General features: G+C 37.8%; 4 protein-coding genes across 7 annotated transcripts; 2 read left to right on the top strand and 2 right to left on the bottom strand.

Annotated features, from left to right (window-relative positions):
- Positions 1-510: 510 nt before the first annotated feature.
- cdr2a (cerebellar degeneration-related protein 2a) lies at positions 511-8,254 on the bottom strand. Of its 2 annotated transcripts, none has more exons than XM_015048005.1 (7): positions 7,917-8,254; positions 5,682-5,794; positions 4,360-4,508; positions 4,098-4,274; positions 2,945-3,238; positions 1,820-2,090; positions 511-1,726 (listed from the first exon to the last, which is right to left on the bottom strand). In XM_015048005.1, exons 1-7 carry the CDS (start codon positions 7,993-7,995, stop codon positions 1,451-1,453), a joined length of 1,359 nt encoding a protein of 452 aa, XP_014903491.1. In that variant the 5' UTR covers positions 7,996-8,254; the 3' UTR covers positions 511-1,450. The 2 variants fall into 2 exon arrangements, with proteins under 2 accessions (XP_014903491.1, XP_014903485.1); XM_015047999.1 differs by having other exon boundaries at positions 1,820-2,093; positions 7,917-8,246.
- Positions 8,255-9,151: 897 nt separating this feature from the next.
- On the top strand, positions 9,152-13,767 carry mfsd13al (major facilitator superfamily domain containing 13a-like). Its single transcript, XM_015047987.1, has 7 exons — positions 9,152-9,593; positions 10,269-10,583; positions 10,665-11,093; positions 11,268-11,422; positions 11,503-11,586; positions 12,235-12,378; positions 13,224-13,767. The coding sequence occupies exons 1-7, from the start codon at positions 9,432-9,434 to the stop codon at positions 13,363-13,365; spliced, it is 1,431 nt and encodes a 476-aa protein (XP_014903473.1). The 5' UTR covers positions 9,152-9,431; the 3' UTR covers positions 13,366-13,767.
- A 920-nt stretch (positions 13,768-14,687) lies between these two features.
- Positions 14,688-18,511, bottom strand: LOC106956867 (uncharacterized). Of its 3 annotated transcripts, XM_015047977.1 has the most exons (6): positions 18,408-18,511; positions 17,922-18,233; positions 17,732-17,832; positions 17,594-17,641; positions 17,247-17,360; positions 14,688-17,133 (listed from the first exon to the last, which is right to left on the bottom strand). In XM_015047977.1, the coding sequence occupies exons 1-6, from the start codon at positions 18,457-18,459 to the stop codon at positions 17,080-17,082; spliced, it is 681 nt and encodes a 226-aa protein (XP_014903463.1). In that variant the 5' UTR covers positions 18,460-18,511; the 3' UTR covers positions 14,688-17,079. The 3 variants fall into 3 exon arrangements, with proteins under 3 accessions (XP_014903463.1, XP_014903448.1, XP_014903454.1); XM_015047962.1 differs by having other exon boundaries at positions 14,688-17,360; XM_015047968.1 differs by having other exon boundaries at positions 14,688-17,357.
- A 1,364-nt stretch (positions 18,512-19,875) lies between these two features.
- Positions 19,876-25,102, top strand: LOC106956846 (ER lumen protein-retaining receptor 2-like). Its single transcript, XM_015047917.1, has 5 exons — positions 19,876-20,155; positions 21,509-21,609; positions 21,691-21,849; positions 22,132-22,384; positions 23,766-25,102. The coding sequence occupies exons 1-5, from the start codon at positions 20,065-20,067 to the stop codon at positions 23,798-23,800; spliced, it is 639 nt and encodes a 212-aa protein (XP_014903403.1). The 5' UTR covers positions 19,876-20,064; the 3' UTR covers positions 23,801-25,102.
- The last annotated feature ends 635 nt before the right edge of the window (positions 25,103-25,737 follow it).

Raw genomic sequence — 25,737 nt, 5'->3', positions numbered from 1 at the left:
TTTGTTTCATTATTTAAAATACTTTAGAAAAGATTAACAGTTTTTGTATCACTTACCATCTAAGAAAACCATAGTACATGTTGTACATGAAACAAAACGTAATCTTGCACAAATTTAAAGCCACAACACACTCTATCTGATGTCTGCTCTTTTGTTGTGACTTTATCCATGCTGATTGTTTTGTGATCTGAGCCTACATGCTCAGCTTTTGCAAAGACCTGTCTGCCTCTGTGAGCTTGGTATGCAATCCTCTTGTTCAAAGGTTTAGTGGATTTGGAGGCTGATAAAAAGTAGGGTAGGTTGTTGAAATCACTTTTATGGAAACACTTCATCCTCAAAACAGGTCAAATGACGCATTTTGTTTGTTGGCCAAGTAAAGGTCTTGTGTCATGACGACAGCTCATGCAGACCAAAAGGACTTAATTTCCGCTGCTTTCCTCTCATGATTACCTGGCAGGAATACATGCAGACTATGACCCCAAAACACAAAAACCCAAATACTCATGTTGCTACATGCCAAATAGTTTTAATTTTGAACAAAACGCATAACAAGAAGGCAAAAACATGAACCATGTGACATAAGTGTTCTGATTTCAGTTTTTCAACAGCTGAGGTTGTGAACATTTATAATTCATCTATTTTTTGTTAGAATCGTCTTAAAGATTAGAACATCAGCTTATATTTTTTTTAAATAACATACATTTACAACACAGTGCTGCTACGCCAAGTTTAACTTCTAATCAGCTGATTAGACTCATCTAATTAGTTGCATACAAAGAAAATACATTTGGTAATAAATAAACAGAAGTTGTGCAAAGTTTTTGCATCTTGTAGTTGAGCAAAAAATGTTGCTGCTGATATGAAATGAACAAAAAACACAAAAAAAAACAGAGCTCGCCCTAAATGCTTTATATTATCGCCCCAACAAAGGTTTAGAAACCAAACCATCATCAACTTTCGTAAAACCCAGCCAGTATTTCAACTTTTAGAAATCTCCGATTACGTTTCTGCACTTTTCCATCCTTATGCAACAGATCTGCTGACACAATGCATCTATAAGCTGTAGCAACACGCATACATTTCTCCTCCAAACTCCAAAAAAGATCAAGTGAGTCCATATTACATAAATACAGCAGAAAACAATAACACTTCTGGACTGTTGCACTGAAATGCAGTTTTAAATTTCTCCACAAACATAATTTCTTTATATACCAAATTCTTCTATAATTGTTTTCAGTTTTGTATAAAACATAACCATTGGATTAATTTTTTTTTAACCAACCCTTCTCCCCCCCCCCCCATCAGGACAGAATAAAACAAACTGTGCAAACTAACAAAAGTGTAAAACATGTAGCTTGTGCACCCTCTGTAAAGCTTTACAGAAAAGCAGCCTCAGTGCATCTCCTGAACAGAAATCAAAGCAAATCCAGGGAAGATGAAAGCATGAAGTTCATTCTGCAGAATCATTGTCGCGTGCTGGGTGCCTGTTATTGCTGAGGTCCTCTTTAGTCTTTTCGATGCGGGTGAAGATCTCCTTGAACAGAACCTTGTACTCGGGCTGGTGGCCGTCCTCAGGAAGAGCCTTCAGATCGGATGTTGCAGCCGAGCTGGAGAGGCGGCGGCGCACCCAGGCGGTTGCAAAGAAACCGCTGGAGGTCTGGATAGCTTGGTGGCTCAGTCCGTCTGTTAGATTGTGGTAGCGCTGCAGCAGCTCCTCATATTTTACCTGGAAAACACCAACACATTCATAATAACTCTGCAAGAGTCCTGCCTGATGCTGTATATAACTTGGGGGATTCACACCGTCTGCTTCTCCCACCTGGAGGGCACTGTACTGTGCATCCACCTCATTGAGCAGAGAGATGCCTCGCTGTTTCACTGCTTCCGCCCGCCTGATGCACAGCTGGTCGTGACCGCGACGGAGCTCGTCCGCGTTCGTGGCCTTTAAAATGCTGTCGCTGTGACACCTCTGTCGGCTTCGCCTCGTCTGCTCCTCTTCCTTCTCCGACGTCTCGTCTGCCTCGCTCTGTCTCTCGTCAGAGGCAAAAAACACAGTTTCGGGCAACAGCAGCTGGCTCGGTCTTCTCACACTGCTGAGAGCAGAAAGAAACGGAAAGATAATCAAACAAGATGAATTTACAGTTCCTTGATATAGAGTTAACTTCTTAATATTTGGTCCTGTTACAACAGGATGAACACTGACGACGGCATTTGACAGAATGTATTGTTTATGACTTGTTTCATAATTGGTTACTGTATTTTGCTTTCATGGTGTGAATCACTTTGGACTGCTTTGCTGCTGAAATGTGAAAAACAAAATAAACAAACTTGACCTACAACTGTTCTGTATTTCATTGAAATTTTACAACATAGACCAACTTAAGTACAAAGACAGAAAAGCAATAGGATTTAATATTTTTTTTTGCAAATCAGAATCTAAAAAGTGCGGCATACAACTGTGTTCAAAACCCTTTACTCTGACAGTCCTAAATAAAATCTGGTGCAAACAATTAGCTCCAGAAGGTACACAATGAACTTTGGCTTACATGCAAAACTGCTGTGAGTGACTTTTATCCCTAATGTAAAGCATGGCGGGGGAAGTGTCATGCTGTGGAGCTGCTTTTCATTAGCAGAGACAAGAAAACTGCTGAGCTCATTGGAAGGTGGACAACTCTAGGCAAAGGACAATCCTGGAAAAACAGGATGAAAAACCCAAAGTCTCACAAGAAAGAGATGTTGAAACTTTATGGTTTGAATCAAAGAGTATTTATACATTAAAAGGGTTAAAGCCCAGATCGGGGGTATTTTGCAAAGCAGAACAGGCAACAAATCCAATCTCTAAATGTGCAAAACTGGTAGCTAGGTGAAGCTGTAATTGCAGCAAACTCCGGTTCTACATCAGTACACATTCACCATGGCTGAACAGAAACATAGCAGCTCTAACCTGTTGGCTCGCCACAGAAGCCGCAGCTGCTCCACTTCCTCCTCCAGCTCGGCCTGCCGGGTCCAGCAGCCCTCCAGCTGGGCCAGCCGCTCCTCCAGGCCTCTGTTCTCCCTGGATGTGAACTCGATTTCTCGCTCCACGGCCTCCCTTCGGCTCTGCTCGGTGGCGATCTGCCTCTGGAGGGTTTGGATGGAACGCTGCAGAGCTTGGTTCTCCTCCTCCGGGTCCGGACATCTGTCTCTGTCACACAGGAAGCTCTGAGGAGACCACAGTCCATCGGTCTGAGTCAGATACCTGCAACAGAAATGTTTGTTTATTGCATGTTTACAGTGACAAATGAGGTCTTTATGTAGAGTCATTAATATTAAAACATTTACTTTTCTTAAGTAAGCCTCTTGTCTTGCCAAATAAGCTGCAGCTGGCCACGCCCCTCCAACTCAACATTTCTGTGGTTAGTGCTTTCTGGTTGGCAAGTCAACAACAAAACACTTGTCTTTTCCAGCAGCCATTGTACAGAGCATACAGTGCTAAAACCAGCTGACCAAATGTGCTGGAGCTCTGCTTGGGTTGAAAGGTGATGGACTGGGCTCGGCTCGGGTTGCTAGGTAACGGGACATTGTGACTTTATATTCAGGAGGTTATCGACTTGAAAACACTTGAAAACTAAAATTATTTGACATCAGATGGTCTGTTACAAGTCCCAAGAGCAAAGTATGGAAACGGTACCTTTTGCAGTGCACGCTTAGTGATTTCCTAAAGTAGCAGCTGTATGTCTGAATGTATTTACACAGTGCTGACAATAGGCAAGGATTAACTTTCCTGTCCTGCAGATTAGCTCTGAGGTAACAGCTCTGCTCTGGGTGACCTGCAGATGTCAATTCAGCATTCAAAGGCTGAGAGTATTGCGGATCACAGAATAGGCCTTAGCACCATGTTGCAGTTATATTACGCTCTTATAGACACAGTTGGGTATAGAAAGACGCCTGTCTCTGTATTTTACACAACACCAATAAACCTATAAACAAAGCTTCTATGACACAGCAATTTTTCAGTCTACCACACATCTTCCTCTTTGAGAAGAGTTCCTCTGTCACAGCTTGAGGCTCCACCTGCAGCAGGGTAGGCTGTAATGAAGTCCTCTCTTGAGTATTACCTGTCCCGCTGGAGGTCATACAGCTCCTTGAGACAGGACACACTCTGTGCACTGAAACCACGCCGCTGCTCTGCCAGCTCTCTCTTGTTTCGCTCCGCTTGAGCCGCCTTTAGCTCGTCCATCTGAGACTGCAGGTCCTCTATGAGGGTCTGAAGGGCTTCGATCATATCCGTTAAACTGGTGCAAGAGAGAAAAATTAACCGTAAGGATAGATAATGAAAAAAAATAACATTAGGTTTTGCTGATTGGTTGGTTAGGCAACCTGTTGATCTTGGTTTGGGCCAGGCGGTTGTCCTGCACCAGCCTGTGGTTGCTTTCCTCCACGTCCCTGGCGGCCATGTCCAGCTGCTCGTACAGTTTGGCGTGTTGATCATTCATCTGACGCAGCAGCTCCACCTGTTTGGTCAGGTACTGATGCACAAGAAACAAGAAATAAAAAAAAATCCAACTCTTGCTGATATTCTATTAATCAAACAGCAGGTAAATGTTTAGATGCATATTTTAAAACATTCCAGCACCATCTCCATTTTTACTCCAATTAAAGAAAGAAAAATAAAACAACCTAAAGTTTCCATTATTTGGTTTAATATGGGAATGTTTGTCTTTTAAATACAGAGTACAACAGCAAAATATACAGGAGATTAATTCAAATTTATTTTATGCTTTAAATAAATAATAGAATCAAGATCAATCCAATTTATTACAATAAAGCTGAATAAAACAGATTCACCAGGGAGGTGAAAAAAACACAATGGGAGAGTAACACAAAAAGGCGGTTTGTATTTTTCTCAAATTACACATATTTTAAGTCGTTTCCTAGATTAACTTTAAACGGGAAATAAATTCACGCTTGCTCTCCAGATCTGATAATCATAGTTTGTGAAACTGACACCAACATCAGCCTGGACATCTGTCTCTAAGCAAACATCACATGCTGCAGAACTAGTTTTAGTCAAACAGAAACACGCTCTTGCTCCACAGAGCCCCAACTCACGTGTTCTCACAGGTCTCTGGTACTTCTAGTGCCAGACACATTAGTACGAGGGTCACAGAGAAGTATTGGGATTAGCATATCAACTTCAATAAATCCTCAGACGGCAGCCCTCTCGATGCCGTAAACACATTAAGACTCTTACATTTGCTGACCCACAGAGTGGCGTGTTCTCCAGCTTGTACAGCGCAGTGCTGTGTGGACATGCTGAGACGTCTTGGCAGTGAAATATAAAACCTAGTTTTGACCTTTTTGCAAAAATAATACTATTCAGCCAGAAAACTGTCTGACTTTACTAACTGTTATATCCAGTAAATTAGATAAATTGAAATACTGCATATCAATGGATGCAAAGAGGTGACAAGCGATCTACAAAGACTTTTACACATAATTAGGTCAACTAAGATTTTGCCAAATGGTTCATTAGGTCAGACAGGATTAGATTTTACTTGACCCTGTTTTTCAGCTTTTCTGTTGATGCAGACTCCTCTCGATCCCGTTGCTGCAAATTGCATCATGCTCACTAGTACGAATTTGATCACAACTGGAGGGTCAAAGCAGCTGTTGTTTTCCTTTCCCCAAACATTCCTGACCTCGATCTCCTGCAGCTGCTCCTGGTTGGTGGAATACATCTGCTGCAGGGCCTGCTCCAGGTCATGGTTCCTGTCCAGGAGAGTCTTGCCCAGCTCTGCTGCCAGATGGAGATCTAAACAAAGCAGAAGCAAATTCCAAACCACATCCTTTACAATGGAAATTGACCAGTATAGGTTTATACAAGGAACACACACACACACACAAACACATAACTTATTGTACACTATAAATATTCTGCACTCGTGGAATACTGCTTGGAACGTCCTGTGACTCCCTTTGTCTGCTTCATTCCCACCAGATCTGGACCTTGTTAGCTGTCAGTGTTTCCTGCAGATCTGCACTGAAGCAGGTCTAACACAGACATACCAGCATATCTTCAGCCTTTAATTCCCATGGTTATACGACACATCGTATAATTGTGAAGGGATAAGAAGTCTCTTAAAATCAAGGGCTAATCATAGTCAATCTAATTTTTTGCAGTTTTCATCATTAGAATCACAAATATTTTTATGAAATTAAAGACCTATTCCAAACAACTACTATGGTCTGAAATGTTCAACTTAAACTTGTCATCTCTACATGATCTCGAGTTCTGCCCTGACGCCAGCAGGTGGACGGTTCAGTACTAAATTAGTTATGAACATCTCAGTGACTCCTTACTAATTCCTCTCTCTAAACTCTGAACCCAACAAGATTCATTCAGCCTCCAGGAGTAGCTCCACTCCTGAAACAGCATGAACATAAACATTTTAAGATATGTTTATAATAATAATAATAATAATAATAATAATAATAATATACTGATACATGTTGCTGCACAGAGAGAGCAGGCTTTGTTGTTGATCTGGTACTATTCTCATTTTAAAATATTCAGTAAGTTATTTTTACTATTATTACAACAATCATCATTATAAGACCCAGAGGCTGTAAAAAGTGTACACATACTGCACAAATGCTACGTTTTTTGTGATTATTGTCAGTTCGGGTAAAAAAAAAAATCTATAAGAGGACAATTCAAAAATAAAAAAGCTGCAATCACCTTGCTGCATAAGGGAACAGACACATAACTAGGATTAGGACTAGCCCTGCCATTAATTATATTGAATCTGATTAACTAAGTTGTTCTAGTCAGAATTTCAGGGAATTTTCTCATTTGCATCCAATAACTAAGTCCATAGTTAGCAGAGTAGACCAGAAGGACTTTATTGTGCAAAGGTATCAGGAGAAAATCCACAATATTACATCATAGCACAGTGGAAGCTATAATCAGTCACTGGAGAAAATATGGGCAACTCTAAGCTTCCAAAAACTAGATTCTTCTTAAAAACTGAAGAAAAGATGATACAGAAACTGGTCAGCAACATTGAAGGAGCTGCAGGACTTTCCAACTAGTGTTGTTTATGTTTCACATGCGATTACGATCTTCTATGTTGTCCAAAGGAGTAAGGTTGAGAAACACAATTATTGATCTCTGAAGAAAACGTACAAGTCTGGCTACAATCTCTGACTAATTTCTGATTATAATTTGCATAAACACAACCGCTGTACATTATTTAAGAAAAAAAAAACAACAACCCCCATGCAACAATTTAGTAGATTTGGAAGACATAGTAAAATAAAATAGTTGCATACTGACTGTTAATATGACATTTGTTCTAAATTGGTGCTACATAAAGAATACATTTATTTTAACTGAATTCCAAGTAAAACTGAGTGTTGAAATTTAGTAAAAAACATTAGTTTTAAGTATGCACACACTTTCCACCGGGTTAATGCACTACCCCCCAAAAAACTTTAGGTCGGTTTATTGTTTATTTGAATGTCAAATATACACGTTTTATATGTGAAAAAAGTTCGGAAAATATTTACGATGGCGTCAATAAATGCATAGAAATGCATCATATGTACCCTAGTTATTTATTTCATTTCCGTCTTCCATTCAAGATTTATTTCTTAGAAAACAACGAACACAGGTTGTGACAGCCTGAGGAAATCCTGAGCCTTCCCATCTAATTATCAAGCTTCAAACACATGATCACAAGAGTCCATTATTCTCCACATGGAAACATATGTTATAATTTTTCTTATGTAGGAAGACAATGATACTTTCTTTTGTGATCAATAACAGTTTAGTTTATACTATAAAAGCTTGTGCTGATGCTCTCCACTGGTTATCGTAAACAACACTTGTAGCATAGTCTCAATCAGACGTGGGTTTTAGGGCGCGTCCTTACCGTCCTCAAGGTCCTGCTGGTTGTACCAGGAATCCCCCTTCTTCTCAAACTCTTCCTCCACAATCATGTCTGTCAGCATCTTTCAGCCTGAAGAATCTCCTCCTCTCAGAAAGCGGGAACTCAAAACTGTTAGCCTGAGAGCTCAGAGTCGTCCTGTGTCCTCCACCGGCTGTAGACTGACTACATCCTCTACGAGTCTGAGAGAGAGGTTTTAACTTCTGTTGTCCACGGCAACGTGGCAAAATCCTTTACACACACCCGGCATCCAGAAGGAGGCAGAAGAGAGACAACAAAAAATGTGCAATTATTTTATAAGAAACATTTTAAAGTTCCTCTTATCTTATTTCGCCTCATTTAAATTGTATTCTCAATTAGTCCATGTAGCCCACAATAATGTCAAACTGTCTAAAATGTAAAAACAGTTTTTGTTTTCGCAACTTCCTGCCTTCCTTGAGAGGCATTAGAGGGCGCCAACTAGCGGATAGAAATGAAAAACCGTCAACGTCGCCGCCATATTGTAAAGGGCAAATAATAAACAATTCATGGTCTGCACAAACAATATTTTTATCACTGACATTGAGGGGTCTTCTATTAAGTTTTGTTAGATTTATTTACATAATAGTAACAACCAGTTTTTTATAGAAATGTGTAACACTGTGGACTTTTGCTTTTATTTTTTGCAAAAATATCTGGAATAAAGCGGAAGTAAGAACGTACAGAAATTGTTAATGTATAAATAGTAATTTATGGTAACCAATTATTAAGTAGATCAACTGCATTGTTTATGACTTAATGTCAGAGGTAGATTAAGGTATACTTAAGAGCATTATGGATCATATATACAGTTATGTTCAATAAATTTCAGTGTGCCATCTGAGTAGAGGAGGCTCTTGATTTTGAAAACAACATAGAAGCATACTAAACGACTGAATTGAAAGAAATAATAGCTTAAAAAGTATGGAGGACCAAAACAACAACTCCACGCGTGTAATTTATATGTATAATGTTTTTCACGTTCTTAAGTGAGTTACTGAAAATAATTACATTTTTCATTAATATCCTACATTTATTGAAAAAGGCCATGATTTCCACGGGAACGGGCCACTCCCATTATGGCGGACAAGCTGCGTCTTCAGTGTTACGGGATTGGCCTGTCTATCATCCAATCACAGAGCTCTGCGTGCTATTCGTTTCTGCAGCCAATCAACTGTTTGTTTATCATGACCGAAGTCCAGTCAGAAATCGAGTTAGACAGGATCGCGGATATCATGCAGTTTGTGAAGATTTTTTTTGTTGTCAAACAGGCTTGCAGTAGTGGTGTTGACGGGAACAGACGCACGAAAAAAAAAAGAAAACAACCAAAACTACTCTGGGCGTGTTTTCCTCCATAAGATCAACTAACTTCACATTTTGAGAATGCTTTTTTGCAATACATGACGTGTAGCATTTCTTCGTTCATGGTACATAGGAGAGACCTCAGTTTCCGCTTGGTGCCTTCGAGGAATAACCAGCAGGATGGCTCGACAATGGATAAACTGTGGGATCAACCATGCTGCTTTTGCATATGCCATGACTACACTGGGGTCATCCATGATCAACAATATTTTTAGCTTCTACTATGTCAAACTCTTTTTGAACAAGTACAATATATCTGAGTCAGCTTTCCACCAATCACAAGTGAGTATGTAAAAGTATTCATCTGTTTAAACGTACTCGTGTTTGCAAAAACTGCTTCCTGTTTTTGCGCACCTAAAAGTCCTGTTATAGATTGTATTATATACTCTGCTCTTTCTTAAACCGGTTATTTACACAAGTAATCTTTTACAATCAACTATTCTATTAATTAGATACTTTTTCCAAACATTATCATCTAATTTAGAATTTACTACAAATGTCTTATTGTCTGCTGTGGCCATTTCCAGAGGTTTTTATCATTTTAACTAGGTTGCTTGCAGAAATTACATAACTTCTATATTTTATTAGAATTCTACATAATAGATTAACAAGGAAATGCTACATGTTTGTAAACACTAGCCCTTATTTAGAGCTGCAATGATCTTTCTATAAACACAGACTGTACTACTACTACTAATAATAATAATAATAATAATAATATGTATGTTTTGCATGTATAATAAAAACACTTTTGTCTGTAAATATGTTTTACCTGAAACTTCTCAGTTCAACCAGTTCAAATTCACTAAATGCCGTTATTGCATTTTGAGTGTATTATGTTGTATATGACTTGAAAATGGTCTCAAAGCATTGTTTGTTAAACGTGTTCTTGGAAAAATTAACCTGATGACCTGAATAAATCTGGCCTTACCTGTTTAAAATAATATGTGCCCACAGGTGGTGTACATGGTGTGGAATGCTGTCAATGACCCTCTGTTTGGTTACCTGCAAGATAACTCCAGGGTGCCTTGCTGCTCTCAGCGACGTCTCTCCATCCTTTATGGCGCTCCTCTCTACTCGCTGTCCTTTCTCATTGCCTGGTTCCCATGGAGCACCTACTCTAGTGGTGACTGGTTGAGTGGCCTACACCTGACAGTGGCGCTGTGTGCCTTTGACGCGCTGTTGACTTTCGTGCTGCTCGCACAGTGTGCCTTATTTGCAGAGATTTCAAGCCACCACCATAATCGTTTAAGACTTATAAAATACAACCAGGTAAGCCCACTGTTTCTTCCCTAAACTCTTTAAAGTTTAAACACTACATCCTACTCATGCCTCGTCTTGTCTTTTCCTCAGCTGGCTTCCCTCATTGGGTCCTCCAGCGTTCTTTTCTGTGGCATGGTGTCGACAAACATGGAAAACTTCAAAGCTTTCCAGGCATTCACGGTGCTCATTGCTATAATTAGCTGCATCTGCATGATGTACACTGGGATTTACAGTAAAAGCCGCTTTGATAGTAAAATATATGAGTTAGTTGATCAAGAGTGTGCCGACAAGGGGGCAAGTAAAACGGCGTGCTCCCTCTCCATGTTGAAGTCGCTGACATGGCAGATTCTCACCAACAGGGACTTCCAGCTGTTTGTGGTCATGAACTTCTTCCAGGTGTTCATTTTGGCTTTCTTTAATAACTTCACCATGATATTCATGGAGCACCTGATTCCCGTAGATGCGCTTCCGTCGCTAGCCAAGAGTTTCATGTATGGAGCAGGATTCATCTTACCACAGGTAAATTTTCTAAGACGCTTCAAGGTTTTGCATAAAAGGATCAATTAGAACCTAAATACTCAAGTTTTATTGGTTAAAACAAATTCTTATGTGTTTTTTTATGTCCATCTGTCAAATTTCTGCAAATTTAAAAAAATATATATTTATGATTTTAACCTCTTGTTCCCTCTGTAGCTTTTGGTTTTGAGTAGTCAGAGTCTTCTGCAAAGTCTTGGCTACTACAAGATCATCCTCTTCACATTTATCTTGGAGGGTGGGATGGCAGTCCTCATGTTTATTCTTGGTCCTCAACGTTACTACTTCTTGGCCTTTTTCCTCACTATTAATATGTAAGAAGCTCTAGCTTTGATTGCACTGTAGACTGTCCTTTGTATATAAGCTTATTTTGTGGTGTGATTCATTTATGCAGGGTTATAATACAAGCAGCCTTCAGTCTCTTTGGCTTGCCGTTGGCGGACATTATTGACACGGATTTGCAGAAATACAAACGCAGGTAAGAAAACACACAAGTACTGCATTTATTCTAAGGCATGTGTGAACATTTGGTTAACAGTATTTCCCAGCTTTCTTGGAAATACCTCAACAGGTATCCTTTTTTGACAACAAATGTTCCCAACCATTTTCATGTGGCTTCCTTTGGAAAATTTCAGAAAATTGCATGACTTAACTTTTCATATGCCTGGTATCAAAACCAAATTCACTGTAGTTTGTTTTTCTCAATGTAAAAGACCAAGTGGAAGAAGAAGTGGTAGAAAAATTATGCAAAGTATGATCTCATTTTTTGCAAATGAAAATTTTAAGAAGTAGTATAATAATATGTCCAGTCCATTTGTCATTTACACTTAAAATCCAAATTTCCAATCAAACTCTCAGTTTAAAAAGAAAATTGAAATGTGACAAATATTCTTGTATACTGATACTTTTTTTACAACTGATATTTATCTTCCACCACGATTAGTGAAGAGAATGTGAAAAGATGTAAATAAATGTCTCCACAGCCCACTTCAGTGAAGAGTGGTATCTTTAGCTCACTCAGTTTCCATAACAACCATTTATTTAGAAAAGCTTTTCACTGGGTTCCAATAAAGGTGGACTATCATTCAAGTTATTATAACTGGTGTTGTTTTTTGTGTTTTTTTAGCTCCCCTCTCTCCTCCATGGTGTTTGGAACAAATGCTCTGTTCACCAAACCAGCTCAGTCTCTGGCTCCCATGATAGTCCTTAATATCATGAACCACTTTGGATATGAGAAGCTGAAAGATGTGGGACAGGAGTCGAATCAAAGGTAGACAGTTCATTGCACCGACGATTATTTATTTTATAAACAGTAAAAACGTTTAGTATGCAGTAAAAGCACAGAATTGAATTCTTTTGTGAATAATTACTCTGCCATTAATTTTTGTTTTAAAACGTAAATTGTTTAGAATGAAAACTAGTTGATCATCTTAAAAGTAAAATCAACTTCTGACGGACAGTTCCAAAAAAATAGAAAATATTTCACAAAATACTCAATTATTAATTATGTTTGAAAAAAATCAAAAATACTGAGTTTAACCCATGTTAACCCAAAAACACACATTCGCAAGTAAACCATCGCCCTTGTGACAATTAAGAAGTTTTAAAATTGAATTTATTAAATCATTTCTAAGTTTATTTCCTTCTTAATTGAGTATATTTTCTAAACTGTTTTTAAATGTAATTGCTACTGTGTTTTCTTGTGTTTTAATGATTACAAACTGTTATTTTAAGCATATTGTTCAACTCCCACAGTTGATCAATATGCTTTAAAAGGTGAAATTTGTGGAACGAAATACATTCTGGCAACTGAACCAAGCACTGCTCCACTTCTTCTCATAGTTTTATCTTCAGCTGAGTCACAGTTAATCATCTACAGATTGTGTCCTACTTCTTTCAGCTCTAAAGTCGCTGGTAATATAATAATTTACTTTGGGTGCTAAATATAGATAAGGTGTATACAAGAAATGGCACAATATTAATGTACTATTATTATAGAAAACAAATGTTTTTGAAACGTTTTTTTTTTAAGAGTTTGCTGGTGAACTAGGTTGAAGGGAGGACCAGCTGCAAATGAAAGTAACCTATGGCTGTTTTGTATCTCCTTGTTTCTAGAGCTCTGGAAAGTCTCCACAGTGTTATGTTCTACTTGGTCTGTCTGATACCCATGTGTGTCGCCATTCTGCAAGTTCTGGCTTGGAGGCCATTTTCCATCCGCAACAGTCACACAGTTGATTCCAAGTACATTGACACCTAGTATCAGTGTCCTCAGAGTGGAAAAGATAAGCTTCCACTGGATGGTTTCTTTTTGTGACTGCTGGAGATGGGCACCAGCACCCTTCCCAACCCTGGAAGGATAAACGTGTTAGATGACGGATGAATACATGGTTTCTTTTTGTTGGTGTTTCGGGGGCCTCCTTCATTAATCTTGCTAAAGTATATGTATTTTTAATTTGATAGGTGATGAGGGAAACATGGGAAAAGCGCATTCTCTTTAAAGACATTATAAGGTAATAATTTGACCTTTTACAGGTCCTAAAGTCTAATGAGAGGTGCTGGTCACACTTGTTGCTACTTTCTCTGTTGAATTTTACCAAATCTGAAAGGGTTTATGTAGGCTTCCATTGTGGTGTTGCTTTTCTTAAAAACTGGACTCTGATGTATGTTTTGTACATTTTAGATTATATGTAAATAATGTTAGGAGCTGATAAAGACCAGATCATCCTAATCCACAAAGCCTTGACCTCAAACAGGGTGTACTTTATTTCCCGGTGTCTATAACAGTTTTCAGTGAAATAATATTGAGTTAGATAGAAATCAAACTCTTCTTAATATTTGACTTATTTAAAAAATACAAAGGGCTGCACAGTGGCGGAGTTGGTAGCACTGTTGCCTTGCAAGCAAGAAAGTTCTGGGTTTGATTCCCGGCCCGGGGTCTTTCTGCATGGAGTTTGCATGTTCTCCCTGTGCAGGAGTGGGTTTTCTCCGGGTACTCCGGTTTCCTCCCACAGTCCAGAACCATGTCTCTGTGTTACCCTGTGACAGACTGGCAACCTGTCCAGGGTACAGAAAATGGATGGATGAAAAAAAAAAAAAATCTATCAAAGGAGGACAACCTCCTCTCGTGATTTCCAACATCCACAGTGTCAGGTTTCTTCTAGCTGTGGTGTAAAAATAAGATGTGTGTTAACTAACTGTGACTTTAAATGATCTGTCTGACAAACCCAGTCATGATTCTAGGTCTGTGCTGTCCTCTGCACATCCATTAAGGAAAAAAAAAAAAAAAATCAAAATCACCCACTCTGCATTAAGTCGACGGAGCAAAGTACCTCAAAAGAACAACAGTAATCAAACTTATTTTGTTGCAAAAGAAATCATCTTGAAATGTTTTTGAGTTTACAACCCATGATTCCTTTGAACTAATGCGTGTCTAATGTTTTACCTTCACACTTTTACAGTCGCATTTCAGGTTTGGTCTTTGTCTTATTTCCATTTTCTGCCCTAACATAAAGCTAAAAACTGTTATTTTAAGTTTCTTTGAAAGCTATGCATTCATAAAATAGAAAATGAGTAGATTTATTTTACTTATGTAGGCTCTGATAGCTGTTTTTTGTTGTTGTTGAAGAAAATGCATTAAAAACAATGCAAGTTATGTTTATAATAAATGACAGTGAGCTCAGTTGCATGTAATATTGACAACACACTCCAGCGTGTATGCAAAAATAGGTTAATCTTTATTTACCTTGAAGAAACAGAATAAAATGTAAAAAAAAAAAAAAAACATGAAAGATGAGGACCTTTATGAATATAACTTACAAGTGAAAACATGCAGTACACGGTTTCACAGGAAAAAAGTTTAGTAGGAAATGTCACAATGATTAAAAATCAATTGCAGAAATAAAACTTAAATACCAGATTTAATTTGAAAATGGATTAGAGCCATTCCTTTGTAGGAGATGTATATGTCAAATGAAATTTATGCTGAATGAATCTGTGTTGTGTATGCATATGAAACTTTAAATGTCCACTGTCCACTGTCACAGCTGAATTATTATTAGAGTTGCCTTAATATAAACTGGTGCAATAAAGATGATATTTGCTTATTTCGTAATGTCAATGCCAACCTGTTCTGCTTTTATTTGTTCAAATCATTGTGAGGTATTATTAAAAGAGATTTTAAACATATTTCCAATTTTAAACATGATTCTTAAAGTAACAAGCAAAATTCCCCAAGGTAATCTTTATTTTTCTATTGTTTTACCTACAAGGAGGCACAGTTCCTGGTGTGTTTCTGCAGGCAACAGCTCTTCTGACTGACATGCATACAGCATATGAAGAATAGATTCAGAACCTAACAAAGTTTGATGCTAACAACCTGATTTTGAACACCAGAATAGACAAATTATTGTTATAGTCCAGTACTATGTAACACAGAGGGAACATGGAGTGTGACCAGTTTTAAGTTCTCAAAGAGGAAGTTAAAGAAACTGCTGATCAGTTATCAAACATGCACAACAGAAAGCGTTTTAAAGAACAGCATGATATCTTTGTATTGCAGCAGCACCAAAGACTATGAAAGAAAAAAGGCATATGCAAACTTTACCAGAACCAGGTTTATGATAAAACTGGATTGTTGGCCTCAATGTGCAATGACATTCGTGTTCAAAAGATTTAACAATTTCTACTGTTTTTAGAGACATTTGTAATATTTTCATTTTATTCTCAAGGCTTTATAGGAATATCACAGCAACAATTGTCTATGCTACATTCAAAGCCTTATTGATCTGTTAGACATTTTAAATGTCGCAGAATAAAACTAATAGAACAAACCCCTTAAGATTTCTTTGGCATATTTATTATAAAAGTATTTTGTTGGTTCAAAAATGCAGTTTTTTCTTTCAAATAGGAAAAAAAAATCAACCAGTGCCTAAAAGAAATAAAGAAATATAAAATATTATGACCGTCTTCTTTGCAGTGATGAATCAAGGCTCTCTGTATAAAAGCAACGCAACCCACCAGAGTCTGGGTTTCCATGACTACTTTTTGTCAAGATTAAAGTTTGGTGAAGAAGGGATGTTAGTTCAGAAGTTTTACATGCCAAAACAATGTATGTCTATGTAGGAACAATTTTGGGATGTTCACTTCTGTGACTGGGCACCAAACCATAAACCAAAACCCATAAAATGATGGATGATCTTGTCTGGTGTGAAAGAACTTGGCTGCCCTGCACAGATTGCCGAACTCAGCCCGACAGAACACCTTTAAGATGAATGAGACTGTGACCAAAGTCGTCCAACATCAGTGTCTGACCTCATTAATGTACTTCTGGAACAATGGTTCAAAAATTCTCATGAACAAACTCCTAAATCTGCAATTAAAACGGGACGTCATTCATATTAAAAGCAAGTGACCGAAAGTTTTGGCAATACAGTGTCAATCATTTACAGAGCGTGACAGGACTTTACAATTCACAAACTGAATTAAAAAGAAAAGAAAGAAAACATCAACCTTACAACAAAATCTTACATAGGATCTTTACACAGCACTGTAAAAATGTATTATTTTACTAATGTTGCTGTCTAAAACCACCTATTACATAAGGATGCATGCCATGTTCAACTTTTGGATCTATGTTGACTGCTTAAAACAACTATTTCTCATTTAATCCTCTGTTCTGCGCTGCATAAATGCCTCCAATTACAGCTCCAGAATAAACCTGCATGTACTAGTTCATCTGAGCAGAAAGTTTGAACAGAACTATGGAAAGAGACAGTCAATGTGACACTGCTAAAAACCCTGAGTCAGCATCATTACTGTGCAGTAAATGTCTCATTTCATTGGTAAACTTGAGCAAAGGTCCAACCAGTCCCCTGACTCATTTGTCCTTCCATTTGCAACAGAACAGTCGCCTCAGGCACATGTTTCGTAGCTTCATAACATCCTCCTGTTATTTAACAGGGTGAGATGACCATTAGACATTTTGGTAGATGTCGTCGGTAGAGATGTTGCTGTGCCCACTTGCTGCCTGGAAAGACATTAACACATTTTTTTTTCTGTTTAAACATAATGCAACAGTAGGTGTTATTGCAGTGTTTCTGTTGAGTAATTTTGACGCTGATGTGCTGCAACATAATTTACCCCAACTTGGGAACCGTTTCCTCTTGTGCTTTGTTTCCTTTTGTTCACCATCGTCCTGCTGTGGAGTTCTTGCAGTACGTCTCTGAACTGTGTTTTCTTCCTTACGCTATTCTGCTGGTAAATGTTTCAAATGATCAATAAAACATATTCAGAGGTTTAATTTTTGTCACGTGTATTTGAAGGTACGTCGAGTGTTGCAGTCGCGGTGTTTCGAGAGCCTTTTCAGTCAGGGATTTACTGCGCCTTCGATTTTGTTCCTCTTTTAACGCATGGGCTTTTCCCCTCACTTAGAAAACAGTTTACACAATAGAAACACAATTTTTTTTAAAAAGAGACACTTCAATTACCGTTTCAGTTTTAGAGCTCTTGTTGCTGAAGGTCAAGTTACAGTCACGCTGGAAACAGAAAAATAAAAGTTTTTTTGCAAACTTTCAGTTTTTGTTTTGTATGCATGATTGTTGACATAAGAGATATTCATGATTTACCTTCCTTACTATGATGAGCGTAACCAAAGCCAAGCTGTAGATGGCTAAGAGGGTAAATAACACCCACACAAGAATCTTCCACAGCATTACCTTAGGTTTTCCTGGAACATAAAAGAAGAAATTAGTTATCTGATTGACGTCACCAACGCGTCGATAAGCTATATTTTTTCCAAGCTTACGGTCTCCTTACCTCCCACTACAAGAAGAGTCCCATTTGCTACAAAGGGTTGGCAGCATTCTGTCTCTTTTGCAGCACAGAGGTAAAGCCCAGTGTCGTTGCCATTAACAGAATCGATGTTTAAAAGATTTTTTTGTATGTTGTACCTTTGGGTCTGCATAAGACGCTTATGGGAATCCTTTTTAACAAGAAACCATTCGAACTCCAGTTCTCCAGCTGAACAGTGTGAATAAATGCTGCAATTTAGAACAGCTTTTTCACCTATATTTTTCCACATCAACTGTTGCTTCTGAAACAAGCATCTCTCTGATTTTTCTGTGTGTCCTGGAATATAGAGCAACAAATAACCTTTGATTAACTTCCACCTTTAAAGTCTTTTAGAACAATAGCAGGTTTGCTGTCAAATCAAAAGTCACTTTCAAGGATTTACATTGTACTAATGTGGAACTGGGGAATCAATAGGTATGTAATTCACCAAAAGATATGTTCATTTCTTACCTGTCCCGGCCAGGTGCACAAGCAGGAAAAGCAGCCAAAGCATTCGCTTCATGTCTGTAGCTTAACAGCTTGTGAGTGATCTTATGATTTCCTGAATGAGGTGATGAGAAATGACTACAACATGGGAAGAAGGTTGTATTAAACTTCCTCAACTCTAACTTCCTTATTTAACTCCACTAAGCAAATTACAGCTACAGCATTTTGAGTGGAATACATTTCTAAGCTTATTACCGTGTCACAGCTGCTTAACTTTTCCACATTTTGTAATTTTACAAAATGTCAATGTATTTTATTAGGATATACATTTCCAAACTTTCTCGATTCCAGTCAAATTGGATGGAGGAAGTCTATCAACCACAATTGTTAATGATTGCGACAGGTTTCCTGTTGAATTAAGGCCTGTGTTTTGCCTGGATTTGCACATGGATTTATTTTGGCCTGAACTTTTGCATTATAGCTCCAGTTGCTTGTTTTAGAGTTGTTTTTCTGTAGGTTTTCTTCCAAGATTGTCCTTTTATTTATATCAATTTTTCCATTAAGTCTGATCTGCTTCCTACTTCCCTTTCCCCTGCTGAAGAGTCTCTATGTGAAAATTGTTTGCTTAGAGTAATCTGCAGTGATAATTTTGTTCCACTTTGTATTGTAAGCCAGACGGTTTAATTGCACATATTCTTCCCCTTGTCGGTATACCATAACTCTGTGGCCGTCCTGTGCAGAAAAAAACATTTTCACATTATGTCACCACTCTAAGGTTTCTAGATATTCACTGTGCATGGTTTGTAATAAACCTTTTTTTATTTATTTTTTTACTATTGCTTATTGCCACTTTGACATAAGGATCAGATCTGTGATCTACACTGCAAATAGCTGTCTTGTAGATTTTGGGATACCTCTTCATTGATGCTCTTCTTGAACCTTATGCTCTTTGTTGTGCCACACAGTCATGTGCAGGTACACTGTTTTCTCTATAACTGCCTTTTTAAGACAATTGCTTGCACTGGGATTTTATTTTGGAGTATAAGAATAATAGGAGCTGAATACAAATGATTACCACACTTTTCACATTCATTTGTTTTTAAAAAAGAAAAAAAAAACATATTAATCGATTCTTCTTCACTATTTTACTCTACTTTGTGCTATTAAGAATAAAAAGGCCTAGTGCTTAAACTGAAAAGACGTAAAATCATCAAAAATATGAATTCACCCTGAAAAGGAGCCGTCACTAGAACTCAGAGCTGACATATTGGCTTGTAATGCGTTATAACCTGCCGCGGAAAGCTCCTTTATCAGCTTTTCTCTACGTATATTAATTCTTACTACCATGCAAAAATTATGAAAGAAAATTAACTAAGTGACCCACCGTATAAGGGCTTGTGATGTTCCCTCTTCTGTTCAATTTCTGTAGGCGGGGCCATTTGTGCTGTCAGTCACGTTTCCGTCCAATCAGAGATGAGCTTTGTGTTATCAGCCCGCCTCCTTCCACGTCGACCTGCACCTTCGCCATATTTTCAACCCTGTGGATCCCGCAGATTTGTGTTCCCCTCTAAGTTACTAGGAGAAGACTTGTAAGGCAGCAGAACGCGTCACTTTGAGTCGGAGTAAATAGTGAAACCTTTATCTTTCCAGCTCTTTCCCCTTGTAATTCCGCTCTGCAACAATGAACATCTTCAGACTGACAGGAGACCTCTCTCATCTGGCTGCTATCATCATCCTGCTACTTAAAATATGGAAAAGCAGATCTTGTGCAGGTGAGCTTCGACTTTAGTATTGTCGTATTATAATATGCTGTATTGTGGCGTTCCTGATGACGTTTGTTAAGCTTGACCTCTGTCTTCAACTAGAATGTGTGTTATGAGTCTTGATCAGTAGCCTTTCTGCCAGCTAGCTTCACATGCTAATGGTACTGGTCATTCATTTGAGCCAAAGGCTAACGGCTAAAAGTAGAGCTAACTGTTAGCAGTCAAAAACTGCTGTTTGTAATTCCATACATCCACAAAACAGCCCGCCTAATCAATGATTTCTGTTCACTTGAAGACATATGTTGTAGCTTGGGGGAATGTCTACTGTTGTAACGGTATATGAATGATCTTTGCTGAGTAACTGTGGTTTGATTTGCTGCGAGCTGCACTCCGTTGTATTTGTGCTGCTTAGTAGAGATTATTATTAATATCATTATTATTTATGATTAGGTTAAGTTAATCTTTTAAATATAAACTGCTGAATTCACACTGGGTGGTTTTTGCCAGCTCTACACCCCCAGAGATCCTGCTCTGAGGTTTGTGGATTGACTTTTTTGGTCTGTTCTCTGACGTGGCGCTGTAGGAGAAGCTGCGGAAGTTAGCAACATGCTAAAGCTTTCTCTTTTAAATTAAGGCGAGACGGAAACTGTAACAATCTAAGGAGGGAATTAGTTTTTGTCACAGTACTGTATAACGTCATTTGTTGCAAAAAAAAAAAAAGATGTAAAAAGTTTAAAACATCACAATATCACACAATATCCAACATCAGTGACCAACAGCAGAGACAGTATGAAACGATGCAGTCCAGAGAACAGCACTATGTACTGGACATTGATTCAGATAGTTTAACATTTCTGATTAACAGATTGTTTGTATACAAAACAAGGTTTTCAAATGCCCTCGTATTTTCACTTGTTAGATTACAGGGTCAATACTTTACTTCAATTTGAGAAATCTGATTTATAGCCTTATGAGTATTTGCTTTTGAGGTGTTTAAAACAATTCTTTATCTAATTCACTACATAAAATTTAATTGTGGGTTATTGTGTTCAAACACCCACAATTTGATATGTCAGCGTTTGGTCAGGTAGCCTGATTAAGGTTCAGTTTCCAATAGGAAAAAAAAGCTAGAATTATTTTTTTTTTCTTATACAGCTTTACACAAGTTTCAAAGTATATTGAGGATAATATCCAAGGGATTTGGTATTATCAAAAAAATATTTTTGGGGTGGTTTGAAGTCATTTCCAGTAGATGTCAGTATGCTACAATGAAAAGCCTGACTTGTGAGTTTTCCAGACTGTTTTCCAGCCCACAGCCTACCGAACTGAAACTTTGTATCTGCTGATATTTTCCTGTTAAAGGCATCTCTGGGAAGAGCCAAATTCTCTTTGCCCTGGTGTTCACCACACGTTACCTGGATCTCCTCACCTCTTTCATCTCGCTGTACAACACATTCATGAAGGTGAGGTAACTGTTAACCAAACATACAAGTGCTGTTTCTTTGTGCGTCGCCACTGATGAGCGCTTCTTTGCTGCTCATCAGGTAATATACATTGGCTGTTCGTACGCCACCGTTTACCTGATCTACATGAAGTTCAGGGCCACCTACGATGGAAACCATGACAGTTTCAGGGTGGAGTTCCTGATTGTTCCTGTTGGGGGTCTCGCTGTTCTCATCAACCATGACTTCTCTCCCCTTGAGGTTTGTTTAAAACTGTTGTGGGGTATCCAGACTAACTTGTCTAGGTTATAAACAGCTATTCATAATGAGAATATATTGAGTTTATGGAGAAGAACCTTGTAGTCAAGCACGGCAGAGGATCAATGATGGTGGGGGGCTTTTTTTTATTTTTTTCTTCCCACTGGAAATTTTAAATGTAAAAGTGGTGGATTAACAATATTGACTTTGTCAACAATAATTATTCAGAATGTATTGCCGACTTGTTTTCTGTGGTGTTTTTAACTAAAATCTCTTTGTCTGCAGATCCTTTGGACGTTCTCCATCTACCTGGAGTCTGTGGCAATCCTGCCACAGCTCTTCATGATCAGCAAAACTGGAGAGGCCGAAACCATCACCACCCACTACCTGTTCTGCCTGGGCCTGTATCGGGCCCTCTACCTATTCAACTGGATTTGGCGTTACTACTTCGAGGGTTTCTTCGACATGATCGCCATTGTGGCTGGCGTGGTCCAGACTGTCCTCTACTGTGACTTCTTCTACCTTTATGTTACCAAAGGTGGGTCATGTTCTCAATTTGCACCTGGAAATTGCCAAACACGATGGCTCAAAGCATTAAAAAAAAAGGATGAGCATCTGTTTTATTGTCTATAGACAAATTGAAAGTGAATTCTTAGTCACTTGTTGGGATAATTTGTTGATTCTCATTTAGATGGATGGTTTCTGGAATATCTCTTCCTAGAATAACATTCATTCATGTTATCTTCTCTGCTTGTTCCCTGAAAAACCTCACTGGAAAGTTCATCCTTAGCTGATTGGAGGTTTCAGACATCTAAAATTCCTGAAAGGAGCAATTATTTTTTTACAAAGTCTCGAGTCATATTTGCCGATTATGATCCCGTCATTCTGCAATAAATCAGAGGATACATAATCCCAGTTCCTCACAGAAAAATTGTTGTGCTGGAACACTTGACGTGCTCCGCGAATTTCCTCTCATGTGCCTGAGGCGTAGCTAAAATAATTTGCCACAGTTCAAGATATTTTCAAGGTATTGACATCACAACTATCCACTGGATACCACAGCGAGAACTTAGAAACATGCTGTATAGTCTAACATTTTTGGGTTTTCACTTGCTGTGACTTACTATAGACAGTAATTTCAGTAGAGATGTTTCAGAACCCTATACTTATTCATAAGTTTGCGTGCAGGTTTTGAAGAAGCTCCAGATGTCAAATAAAATTGGGGAATGGTCCTTTATCAAACCATTAAATCAAAATCCACTATCGATATCTTGTTGTTTTTAAGGTTTTTGAAACATGCAGACAATAAAATTCAACTAGGCAAATGTCACATGTGCTCAATTCGTTTATAAATTACCACAAAAAATTTTAAACTTGATGCTGGGAATTTGGAATCAGAAATATTAGTAAACCTGTGCTGTGATTTTAGTTGTCAGAGGTTCATTGCACAAAGTAGGTAAATGAAAGAAGGGCTACCTAAAAAAAAATAAATAAATAATAATCATCATCTAGATGGTTAAAACGTGGACACAGTTGGGTGTTCCTAAATTATAATAAACCCAAATGCACAACTAAAATGGCTTTTGAATGTATATAAGTTTCTAGAGTAACCATATTGGAAATATATGAACTATGCTTAAAAACTGAATCCATGCCTTAAAACTAATCTAAAGCTTCTTAAAGAGCCAAAATAATGACCAAAATGTCATGTTATATAGTTCCATTACTGCTTAAGTTTTTAATGCTTTTGAATCTTATGTTTCCTTTTCATGTTCAGCACTTTGCTTCAGTTTGTGGTTTTAAATAATCTGACAATGATTTATGAAAAGGACATCCTCTAAACCTAGGCAGTTCTAGTTATGGTTTCTAAGTGACGTCCAAGTTTTTTTTTGTTTGTTTTTTTTTTCCCCTCCCTGCAGTGTTGAAAGGTAAGAAGTTGAGCCTGCCGGCATAAAGACAGACTGGAGGAGACGGGGCAGTCCCAGCAGACTCAGGGGGCGCGGAGATGACGTTGTGGAGTCTCATGAACGACGGCAACAGATACCTGGAACGACCAACTATTGGGGGGAATAAAAACACTAGTCGTCTTGATGATTGCTCATGGAACTGGTAAATGCCAACAAAACACCGGCGCTGAACAAAGATCATCGACTTTTGGATTTCTATGTTCAGCATCTTGCCTTAAAACTTCTTTTCATTGCTGTTCAAAATAGGATACATTGCTCCTTTCTTTTTTTTTTCTTCTTTTTTTTTTACATGTGAGGTGTATACCCTTGTTTTCTGTTATTACATAACGTCACACAAAAGGTAGACTCTGAGTACCTTGTTTGACTTTAACTTGGTAAAATAAGAAAATGCACAAAATGTACAGTCTTATTAAAGAGTGAGATAAAGCATAATGTATCAGAGTGCCTGATGAGGATTATGTCCATTTTCTCAGTGTTTTTGTTCATTTATCTAAAAATCTTTTGATTATTTGTGTAGCTATAAGCAAATATGCTTTGAGGAAAAACATTCAACGAAGCCAATATTAGAAGTGCTTTTTTTTTTTTTTTTTTTTGTAAATTGTGCTTTAGTAAGATGAAACTAAACATTTTAACAGGTTATATGTTTAAAGATCACAGATTTTTACGGGGAGCTCATAGAGGGATTTTGACTATAAAATGTAAAGTGTAGACTGGATGATCAAAGTACCAGCAATCATTTTGGCACATCAGTATTTTCAAATGGTGCTCATTTTGTTTAAAATTCCATTTCAGATGTGTTCACTAGTCTTTATCACTTATATGTAGAGTTCAATAAAATTCTAAAGCGTTGTATTGTCACATTTTCGGAGCAGATGGAGCCTCAGGCCTGGTTTTAGCTGTTATTGCACTCCAGAACCAAACTCATGAACACCTTCCAGTAGTTTCTCCATAGTTTTTTTATTTTCCAAACCTGAAACTGGGGTTAAAAAGAAAAGATTGCCATGTTTCTTAGAAAAATCCTCTGGCATGTTGACTAACTTTTGTATCTCAGCTGATTTGTTTCTGTTCTAAATGGGCTTTTGAGCACAGTTCTGCCTTTTTTTTAATTGCTTTCTAACTGAGTAGGTGTGATGTTGTTCAACGAGTGCATTTCTGTTAAATCAAAAGGCCCCGTCAACTTTATCTAAGTAGGCATTCCTATAGGGGTTTCCAAATTTTGTCAATTATTTTTTTTTTGTTTTCTTTTTTGCATGAGATCACCTCCATTAAAGATTTTATTATAATCAAAATTAAGTGGCTTGTTTGATTACTGAAAAAAAAAAACTGGAAGTTCACTGCATATAATTGTAAAATTCCTTATAAAAAATATTCACTTTTTTTTTTTTAATTATCTACTTTGTCACACAACCACTGATCTTGAGGGATTTTATTAGAATTTGATGTTTGACAAATGGTGCATAATTGAGGCAAAAAAAAAAATCTCACCATTTTTTATGAATTTTTGTTCAGCAGCTTTTATTACAATACAATTTTTAATCTGTTGCAATCAGTTACCTTCAGAAATCATGTATATAGTATTATAATTAAGCTCAGTGGAAATCCAGTTGTTCTATGAAGACCTTAATGGTTTGTCAGAAAACATTAGCGAACCTGCAGCTACAAGAAGACCAACAAACACAGCAGACCTAATTAGGTTTAACCTAAGTGAAACATAAGGTTGAGAGATCAAAAGTACCTTTTGAAAATTCACTATCAGGTCCCACCTCAGGTTTTATCATTTGACTCAAACTTCAAATACTTGCACAGCAAGCAGGCAATGGAAACTTCAAACTAGGTGCAGCAAATTCATGGAAAGAGGCAAACATTAAGGAGAACCAGAGGATTTAAATGGATGTGGGATTGGATGATGACATAAAGACGAAGG

This window comes from Poecilia latipinna, unplaced genomic scaffold (assembly GCF_001443285.1).
Source record: "Poecilia latipinna isolate Pla-1442-1.1 unplaced genomic scaffold, P_latipinna-1.0 Scaffold42, whole genome shotgun sequence".
Classification (NCBI taxonomy): domain Eukaryota; kingdom Metazoa; phylum Chordata; class Actinopteri; order Cyprinodontiformes; family Poeciliidae; genus Poecilia; species Poecilia latipinna.
Note: the sequence above shows the minus strand (reverse complement) of the source record. Positions and strands in the feature narration are given on the sequence as shown.